The 10331-nt window shown below is 50.6% G+C and overlaps 1 protein-coding gene across 1 annotated transcript; it reads left to right on the top strand.

Annotated features, from left to right (window-relative positions):
• Positions 1-909: 909 nt before the first annotated feature.
• LOC109767028 (zinc transporter 8) lies at positions 910-5305 on the top strand. Its single transcript, XM_020325782.4, has 3 exons — positions 910-1741; positions 3484-3633; positions 4725-5305. The coding sequence occupies exons 1-3, from the start codon at positions 1061-1063 to the stop codon at positions 5028-5030; spliced, it is 1137 nt and encodes a 378-aa protein (XP_020181371.1). The 5' UTR covers positions 910-1060; the 3' UTR covers positions 5031-5305.
• Positions 5306-10331: the final 5026 nt, after the last annotated feature.

Below are 10331 nucleotides of genomic sequence, written 5' to 3'. Positions count from 1 at the left end.
GTGAGAGGAGGGGAGGAGGTGTCGGCGCAGCTTCAGGAGCGCGAGGTGGGGTCGCTTGAGGAGGCGTGTGGGAGAGGGAACGACAGAGAGAGCAGGTCGTGTGCGTGGGGAGGTATTAACTCAGCGGCACAAACACCGATCCCTTTCATCCTTTCTTTTCTCTCGCGTTTTTTCTCTTGGCACAGTAAAATCGACGTGTCTATCGCCAACGATCGCCCCTTCTGCGCAGCTGAATGTGTTTAATGTTGCAACGAGCATCTTCGTTGGCGAGTGCAACTTACAGCGGAAAGATATGGATACCATTTTGTTCAAACAATAAAAAGAATGTTTGATTACATGCATATTTAAATGTTATAAGGACAAAGTAGTATGAGAGAGAACTTGTTGAGATTTTTTTTTTTTGAGTAATAAGAACTTGTTGAGATGGTGTTGAAAAATGTTGCCGCGGCGAGGTAGAAACGCCACAGTGGGCCATTTTAGAGGGTCGCTTCTATGCCTCTAGTGGGCTGGGCTGTTTCATCAGAACGACTAGAAAACCCTACAAAACCGGGCCGGCCCACACTCATGTGACAAGGTCGAGCCCGCCACGTGACGCCGCGTCCGCCATCAAAACCACCATAGTCCAAGACAACTACGAACCGCGCTTGCACGGCGTACCGAAATTACCTCATTGATCGGCAGAGTGTCGTCATCGTGAGTAATTTCCCCGATAATAAACGCCCAAGTAAATCAGGAAAACAATCTACTTCCCTAATTAGCACATCATCCAACGGTCAAATCGAGCTCGCCTATATCGCGGGCGGCGTATATTCACATGCATGCCGTCACCTTGTGACAGAGACAGCCGTTTTCACCTCAACCGATCGCCTATGTAATTGACTACTATAAACCCTAATCAATGGCGATTCCTGGCTGCAGCAGAGCTGTTCCTCACTTCCTCCATCTATATAAACCCCCTGCAACCACCGTAGCTACCTCCGAAGCTCTTCAGTTTCAGTCTCCTGGTCTCCCTCGCGTCATCGCCCACTCGCCGCGTGCGTGCATCACGACAGCCTAAGCCATGAAGCCGAGCGCCGCTGTCATGCTCGCCGCCGTCGTGGCGCTGCTCCTGGTCTCGGCCGTGCGGGGCGAGGACGACTGCGGGTCGCCGGAGTCGGCGGCGCGCGACCGCGCGCGGGCGAGGCCGCTTAAGATCGCGGCCTTCTTCTCCATCCTGATCTGCGGGGCGCTGGGTTGCTCCCTGCCCGTGCTGGGGCGACACGTGCCCGCGCTCCGGCCCGACGGCGACGTCTTCTTCCTGGTCAAGGCGTTCGCGGCGGGGGTCATCCTCGCCACGGGGTTCATCCACATCCTCCCCGACGCGTTCGAAAATCTCACGTCCGACTGCCTGCCTGCCGCCGGGCCGTGGAAGGACTTCCCGTTGGCCGGGTTGGGAGCCATGGTCGGCGCCATCGGCACGCTCGTCGTCGACACCCTCGCCACGGGGTACTTCACGCGCGCCCACTTGAACAAGGACCGAGCCCACGGCAGCAGCGCCGCCGTGGTGGACGAGGAGAAACAGGCTGCTGCTGCCGCCGCCAGCGAGTTAGCGCGCCACCACGACGGCGGGGAGCACGAGGGACATGTTCACTTGCACACGCACGCAACCCATGGCCACACCCACGGGTCGGCGGCGCTCGTTGCGGCCGTTGGCGGCGCCGAGGACGAAAAGGACACGATCCGGCATCGTGTAATCTCTCAGGTTGGTACAAGAGGAACACAATCAACATATATTTTTTTTCTGATAATGACCATGCCAAGAGGAACAGAATCGACATATATATATTTTTCTGCAATTAGAAAAGTGCAACTTCTTTCATTAGTTTGATTGTGGCTCTACTAATGCCTAAAATACATAAAACAAAGTTGATACTCTTAGGGAAACGATTGGGCGCGGTGCGCCGACCGAACTTTCGGCCGGTTCGCACGCACGCTGACAACGCAGTGGCCCCGCGCGCCCCGCCTCCTTTCTATGTGCCTCCATCCCCTACCTCCAGCCTTACGCGCGCGCATCCCTCCCCTTTCCCCTCCCCGGGCTGCGACTTGGCCACCACGATTTCCATCATCGACGGCCAGGCGCTCCCTCGCCGGCCGCCATGGCTGCCTGCTGCCATGGCCATGTCCATCCCCTAGATACAGCCTTCACACGCGCGCATCTCCTCCCCCCTCCTCCCGGGCTGCGATGGGCCACCACAAGCTCCATCGCCGGCGGCCAGGAGCTCCCCTCGCCGGCCGCCATGCTCGGATCCACCCCGCGTATACAAGTGTTGCAACCGTCACCTAGGAAAGCTTCAACAGCTGTTGAAAAAAGCTTCAACCATAGACACAGAAAGCTTCAATGGCACTGCACAACAAGGGGAAGTTGCAACCGTAGTTGGATTTTGCTACTACCGGCGAAGCTTTTTGCTACATCCATCAGGTGGATCTGCGACCTCGCGACGACGACAACGACGATTTGCTGCAACCGTAGTAGGATTTTGCTACTATCGTTGGAGCTTTTTGCTTCATCCATTCTTTTTCTAGAACGCAATGGCTGCTACATGCAACGACGAGCTACAAACGGCGACGACGGTGACAGACTTTTTCGCTGCAACCGTTTTCTCCGTTTGCTACGACCGTGCAATAGAAAGCTGCAACGGGCAGCCATGGTAGCCACATGCCAGCGGCAACGGCAGACGTCGAGCTGCAACCGGCGGCAACAAGAGCTGCAACCGGCGTCTGGTGTTGCCGGAGCCGCGGCCATCACCAACGAGGGGGAGCTGCAATCCACGGGCAAAGTTTTGCTGCATGCGTGGATCTGGACGGCGGTGACCGGCGGCGAGTGCGGCATCCAGCAGCACGGGAGCGGCGGAGAGAGGGGTTGCAGGTGAGGGGGTAGCGGCCGACGGGCCAGGGGGACAGCCAGGCGACAGGGAGCCGCGCTCGCGCTGCGCACGGAGAGGAAGAAGGAGAGGGAGAAGTCAACGCACAGATCGGACGGCTGCTCGCTGGATCGGGTGGTTGGGGTTGGACCGGCCGAACCGTTTGGGCCAGTGCGCCGGCGCCTAGCATCGCCCATACTCTTATATGGTGCGCCTACGATTTTAGCTTGTTGTGCAAATTTTATTCATCCCAAAATATTTGATCGGTACCTTGTGTATCAGCTAATTTGATGTTTAAGCTATCATGTATACAAACTAATAGGTAGATTTCTAATCGTCCCAAAAAATAGGAACTAGCATCTAACAATCTATGCAAAGTTCATGGGCTCCAAGCTTTGAGAGCACTGTTAGGTATGACGCATCCGGTTTTTCTTTGGGGGTGGGGGGGGGGGGGGGGGGGGGGCGCTCATCCCCCCTTAGCTTGGCCCCATTGTCATCGTGTAATACTTAGAGAAACTTAACACGTTCTTGTATCCTGTTTTTAATCTCTTTTGTGACGATCAATGATGATGTTGTATTGTAGGTACTCGAGTTGGGTATTGTGGTGCACTCGGTGATCATCGGCATCTCCCTCGGCGCGTCTCAGGACCCGGAAACTATCAAACCTCTCGTCATTGCCTTGAGCTTCCACCAGATGTTCGAGGGAATGGGCCTTGGTGGCTGCATAGTTCAGGTATACACACCCGTACTCCCCTCAGTAATAGTTATTGCCGCGTACATTTTTTTTTGAACCGGAAATAACCCCTTTCCATACTCATCATAACGGAAATACAAGTTTTTCTGCATCACCATACCAAGATCAACCGACTAAAGGAGACTAGAAAGGGAAAAGTGAATTCAGGGCGCCACTGGGAAACCCACTGCAAACACTCGTCATCTTGCAGCTTACTGTGGGGCGAATTGCCGTGTACATGCGTGTGGTTTCTATAGTTGTGTGCTTTGTCACAATTCCTTTTAGAAAAATCCACAGATTACAATGTAAACACACTATCACACACACACAACGGCGCCTAGTGAAGATCAGGTCGAAGTTGCAGAGTACTACTAATAATCAGAGTTCTTCCAAAATAGTGAAGTTATAATACGAAAGGAGAGCAATACATATAGACAAAATATCTGCCAGTAATCCCATATTATACATCTTGATCAAAACCAAGCATATTTGACCAGTGACTCGTGGAGTGCAAGCCATGCAAAGCAGGAAAGGTGCTACTCTACTTGACTTGATTGTCTATTTCTAAAAAGAATAGAACAATAGGAGTCTTTCCATGTATGAACTTTTTAACGGATGGCTGTACATGCATAACTGAAACTTTGCATGTATGGTCTCCATCAAAAGTGGAAACGCCCATCTAAACAAACACTGGCTAGAACTTGTGCTTCAGAAAGGGGAAAATTCTACGATGCTCTTCCGTGTAAAGTTCTAGCTAGAGAACAATATATACACGCATATCTAGATAATATATGTCTGGTAGTCATGAGAGAGAAGAAAGTAGAGCAGAGCACTTCGGGTGGCCTGCAGAACAAAGAAAATAAATCAGTAACTGCATATGTCATCAGATGTTTGAGAACAAAAAAAGTGACCCACTTTATCAAATCCAATGGGGAATCACGATTTTCAACCAGTAAATAATATTCTCACCACGCCATGATTATTAATTAGTACCATTCTTTTTTTTTTGCGACTGATTAATTAGTACCATTCTGTTAATAACCTGGTACGACAGAATTTTGTCCTGATTAGTTTTTGATGATGATGTGCAGGCAAAGTTCAACGCTAGGTCCATCGTGACCATGATCCTCTTCTTCTGCCTGACAACGCCGGTGGGCATCGCCATCGGCTTCGGCATATCTCGAGTGTACAACGAGAACAGCCCGACGGCGCTGGTGGTGGAGGGCAGCCTCAACTCTGTGGCAGCGGGGATCCTCGTCTACATGGCCCTCGTCGACCTCCTCGCCGAGGACTTCATGAACCCTAAGGTGCAGAGCAGGGGAAAGCTGCAGCTTGGTATCAACGTCTCCATGCTGGTCGGTGCAGGCCTCATGTCCATGCTCGCCAAATGGGCCTAGCCGGAAGCCAGAAACATGAAACAGTTTTGCTCCATGACATATGAGTCCAGGATATAGACTTGCATATATTGGATCGTCGAGGTTGAAACGATGTAATCTTGGCACATATTATTCATCTCCCCAGGCTGGTAATGCCAACCCAGTAGTGTAGGCATCTAAACAAACCAGTAATGTAGGTTTTGGACCAAGAGTTTGGGATGTGCGGAAAGTGTGTGTGCGTATCACAAGGGAAGTCTACATTATGTCGTCACCTTTGACGAGCCTTTCAAATAAAACTGTTGAAAAAAAATTCTTCAAATAAATGATAATTAACAACAATTACATTGTCCACAAGCCTAGCAAATAAACAGCTAGGGGATCATCGTCCCAAATACAAGAAATATGATTAATAAAACAACAAGTTAGGCTATTAGCCTCATGTTGACAATGCTTCTTGCCAGACCACACACTTCCCCATTCAATATCTTGGACTTCCGCTCTCCACCACGAAGGTTCCCACATCGGCGTTGCTACCCCTCGTGGAGAAGATGGCCAAGCGCCTTGGCACCTGGCAGGCTTGCCTACTGTCTCGTGGCGAGCGCCTCGCCCTTGTTCGACATGTCCTGAGCGCCATGCACGTCCACCTGCTACTGGCCATGGCCCTCTCGCCATCCATCCTGAAGCTCGTCAACCAGTTAATGCGCGACTTCCTTTGGCATGGACGCAAGGAGGCCCGCTCTGGAAACTGTCTGGTTAACTGGCAAAAAGTGTGCCGCCCCCTCGAGCTTGGGGGCCTTGGCGTGCGTGACCTTCAACGCACCGGCATCTCCCTCTGGGTTACGTGGCTCTGGCTTCGTACCACCGACCCCACGCGGCCCTGGCACCATCTACACCTGCCAGACGACGCTGACGTGCGCGACATCTTCCGTGCCTCCACATCCTGGACTATTGAAGACGGACTCACCTGCCAATTCTGGACTGACCATTGGCTGGATGGCAAGTCGGTTGCCGAGATCGCACCGAGCCTGACCGCTTTGGTTCCTCGAAGACGCCGCAATAAGCGCTTGGTCTAGGAGGGACTCCTCAACCGGGCATGGATCCAGGACATCCGTGTGTTGGGGATCGTAGCAGAAATTTAAAATTTTCTACGCATCACCAAGATCAATCTATGGAGTCATCTAGCAACGAGAGAGAGGAGTGCATCTACATACCCTTGTAGATCGCGAGCGGAAGCGTTCAAGAGAACGGGGTTGATGGAGTCGTACTCGTCGTGATCTAAATCACCGACGACCGAGCGCCGAACGGACGGCACCTCTGCGTTCAACACACGTACGGTTGGGAGGACGTCTCCTCCTTCTTGATCCAGCAAGGGGGAAGGAGAGGTTGATGGAGATCCAGTAGCACGACGGCGTGGTGGTGGAAGTAGCGGGGATCTCGGCAGGGCTTCGCCAAGCTCAGCGAGAGGGAGAGGTGTCACGGGAGGGAGAGGGAGACGCCAGGGGCTGTGGTGCGGCTGCCCTCCCTCCCCCCCCCTTTATATAGGGTCCCTGGGGGGCGCCGGCCCTAGGAGATGCAATCTCCAAGGGGGGCGGCGGCCAAGGGGGTGGCTTGCCCCCCAAGCCAAGTGGGGCGCCCCCGCACCCCCAGGGTTTCCAACCCTAGGCGCAGGGGAGGCCCAAGGGGGGCGCACCAGCCCACCAGAGGCTGGTTCCCTTCCCCACTTCAGCCCATGGGGCCCTCCGGGATAGGTGGCCCCACCCGGTGGACCCCCGGGACCCTTCCGGTGGTCCCGGTACAATACCGGTGACCCCGAAACTTTCCCGGTGGCCGAAACTGGACTTCCTATATATAATTCTTCACCTCCGGGACCATTCCGGAACTCCTCGTGGCGTCCGGGATCTCATCCGGGACTCCGAACAACTTTCGGGTTACCGCATACTAGTATCTCTACGGGTTCGGGAGACATGCAGACATGACCGAGACGACTCTCCGGTCAATAACCAACAGCGGGATCTGGATACCCATGTTGGCTCCCACATGTTCCACGATGATCTCATCGGATGAACCACGATGTCGAGGATTCAATCAATCCCGTATACAATTCCCTTTGTCAATCGGTACGTTACTTGCCCGAGATTCGATCATCGGTATCCCAATACCTTGTTCAATCTCGTTACCGGCAAGTCACTTTACTCGTACCGTAATGCATGATCCCGTGACCAAACACTTGGTCACATTGAGCTCATTATGATGATGCATTACCGAGTGGGCCCAGAGATACCTCTCCGTCATACGGAGTGACAAATCCTAGTCTCGATTCGTGCCAACCCAACAGACACTTTCGGAGATACCCGTAGTGCACCTTTATAGCCACCCGGTTGCGTTGTGACGTTTGGCACACCCAAAGCACTCCTATGGTATCCGGGAGTTGCACAATCTCATGGTCTAAGGAAATGATACTTGACATTTGGAAAAGCTCTAGCAAACGAACTACACGATCTTGTGCTATGCTTAGGATTGGGTCTTGTCCATCACATCATTCTCCTAATGATGTGATCCCGTTATCAATGACATCCAATGTCCATAGTCAGGAAATCATGACTATCTGTTGATCAACGAGCTAGTCAACTAGAGGCTCACTAGGGACATGTTGTGGTCTATGTATTCACACATGTATTACGATTTCTGGATAACACAATTATAGCATGAACAATAGACAATTATCATGAACAAGGAAATATAATAATAACCATTTTATTATTGCCTCTAGGGCATATTTCCAACACCGTGGTGCGCTTGGTGTCGAGGCCACTGTCGAGTATATCTATCTTTGGAGGCGCCTACTTCAGGTCACCCTCTCCTCTGACCCCGACCGCATACGGTGGCGATGGACTGCTAGCGGCTCATACTCGGCCTCATCCTGCTACCTGGCTCTTTTCCAAGGTTCCATTACGAACATGGACTGGATGATGACATGGAAGGGCTGGCCCCCGACCAATGTCAAAGTGTTCCTCTGGCTCGCCAAGTAAGACCGCTGCTGGATGGCGGAAAGACTTGCTAGGCGAGGATTGGCCCACCCTCCCCGCTGCGTCTTATGCGACCAAGACTTTGAGGACATCCACCACCTCCTGTCCACCTGCGTCTTCTCCAGGGAGATTTGGCACCGCACTCTTGCTTGGTGCAAACTCACTGTCAGCCCTCCCAATGGCGACCTCACCCTCTATGACTGGTGGAGAGACGCTGCTGGCTCCATCCTAGTATCGCTCCGGAAGGCCCTTGCGTCCCTAGTGCCACTGGTCACCTGGGCAATTTGGAAGCACTGCAACGCTTGTATCTTCGACCTTCAGCAACCCTCTGCTAGCCGCTTGTTTGCTTCGATCCAGGACGATGTGCGCACCTGGGCCTCGACCAGTGCCAAAGGACTCCAAGCTGTAATCGACACATTGTAAACCTCTGTAACCGAGCTGAGCATCCCGCTTCTTCTGCTCACGAGGACCCCTGGCACGCCTAGTTGTGTATGAGCTAGGAGTCCTCTAAACCTGTACTCTTTCCACCTATCAATGCAATGATACGCCAGCTTGGCGTATTGGAGAGAAAAAAATGTCGACAATGCTTGAACTCCACCTTCCCTATCGATGTCACCGAATCCACGATTTCTGCATACACGGCAGCTACAGGATCCCACCATTGAGATTGCCCCGTACAGAAATTAACGACCTCCAGACAATCAGACTCCACTATGACTTCATGAATATGAAGAGAGGAAACCATGGCGAGGCCATCTTTTGTCACAAGTGTCCATAGTTATTACATTAGCGGTGGACTACATACGGAGTAAAATGAGAGAATCCACACTCCAAATTATGTCTATATACATCCGAATGTAGTCTATATTGAAATCTCTAAAAAGACCTATATTTAGGAACGAAGGGATATAGTACTATGATTCCAGGACTCTTGCACAAAGAGAATTGGGTCGATTAACAAGTATACATGCTTATTTGGCAAGCATTGTAAGGTCAAAAGAGTGTGAGTCACGAAATCCCATGCTCCCATTTTTTCAGCACACAAAGTTTTCACCAGGCGTACCAATGCATTTCCTTCGCATCTCTATCATCACCCCACTGCAATAGTATTCATTATGTCCTTGCAGAGGCCCTTAGTAATTTTAAACACTAACATTGCATAGACCATAATGCATTGGCCATAGTCTTAATTAGGATTTCCTTTCCACCTAGTGATAGGTGTTTTTCCTTCCAACCCCTAATTCTTTTCAAAAAGTGTTTTTAGAAGTCACACCTATCCGCCCCCACAATGCAAGCAGACAAGTACTTATCTGATAAAGCCTCATTATCAATATGTAGTTCATTGCATATCTCCGTCTTTAGCACGACATTTGTGTTTGGGCTAAAGAAGATATTTGATTTACCTCTACTCACCAATTGTCCTGATTTTGCACCATAAGAAACAAGAACATGCTGCAAGGAAGTTGAATTTAACATAACCGATGTCATAGGAAACAAGGTCATCGGTAAATAAAATGTGTCAAACTGATGGTCCATTTCTGCATACCTTAATCTCATCAATGCCACCAACTTATTTTGCATGTGACATCATACTTGATAAGGCATCAACACATAACGGGAGTAAATATGTGATAGATGACCCCCTTGATGAATGCCCCTCGTCACCTCGTGGGTGTAAAACTATCCGTCTCCAGAGAGTTATATCTTACTGTGTATCTAACCAAGCTAACACAATTCATAGCCAAGTTAATCCCAACTTGGCCATCATATTCTTCAAGAACACCCACTCAATTATGTCGTACGCTTTATGCATATCCAACTTAACCGCACAAAGACCATATAATCCATCCTTTCTACCTTTCTATTTTTGATTCGCTAGACGAACTCATGTGCCTCCAGTACGTTATCAGTGATCAATCTGCCAGGTACAAAGACACTTTGAGTTGGAGAAATGATTTCTGAAGAATTGACTTTCATTGGGACGCCAATATCTTGGATATAATCTTATAAATAACATTGTAAAAACTTATTGACCTAAATTGTGTAACCACCTCAGGATTATCAGTTTTCAGGATTGGAACAACCGCATTATTATACCACTCCTCCTAAATCTTCTTTTTGAGAAAACTTTCTATTCATTTTCAATCATGGCAATACAACGAACACCAGAAATAATAAAAATTACATCCAGATCCGTAAACCACCTAGCGATGACTACAAGCACTGAAGCGAGCCGAAGGCGCGCCGCCGTCATCGCCCCTCCCTCGCCGGAGTTGGACAAAACTTGTTGTAGTAG

The sequence above is a fragment of the Aegilops tauschii genome, chromosome 2 (assembly GCF_002575655.3).
Source record: "Aegilops tauschii subsp. strangulata cultivar AL8/78 chromosome 2, Aet v6.0, whole genome shotgun sequence".
Taxonomy (NCBI): domain Eukaryota; kingdom Viridiplantae; phylum Streptophyta; class Magnoliopsida; order Poales; family Poaceae; genus Aegilops; species Aegilops tauschii.
This window is presented reverse-complemented; position numbering and strand designations above follow the sequence as displayed.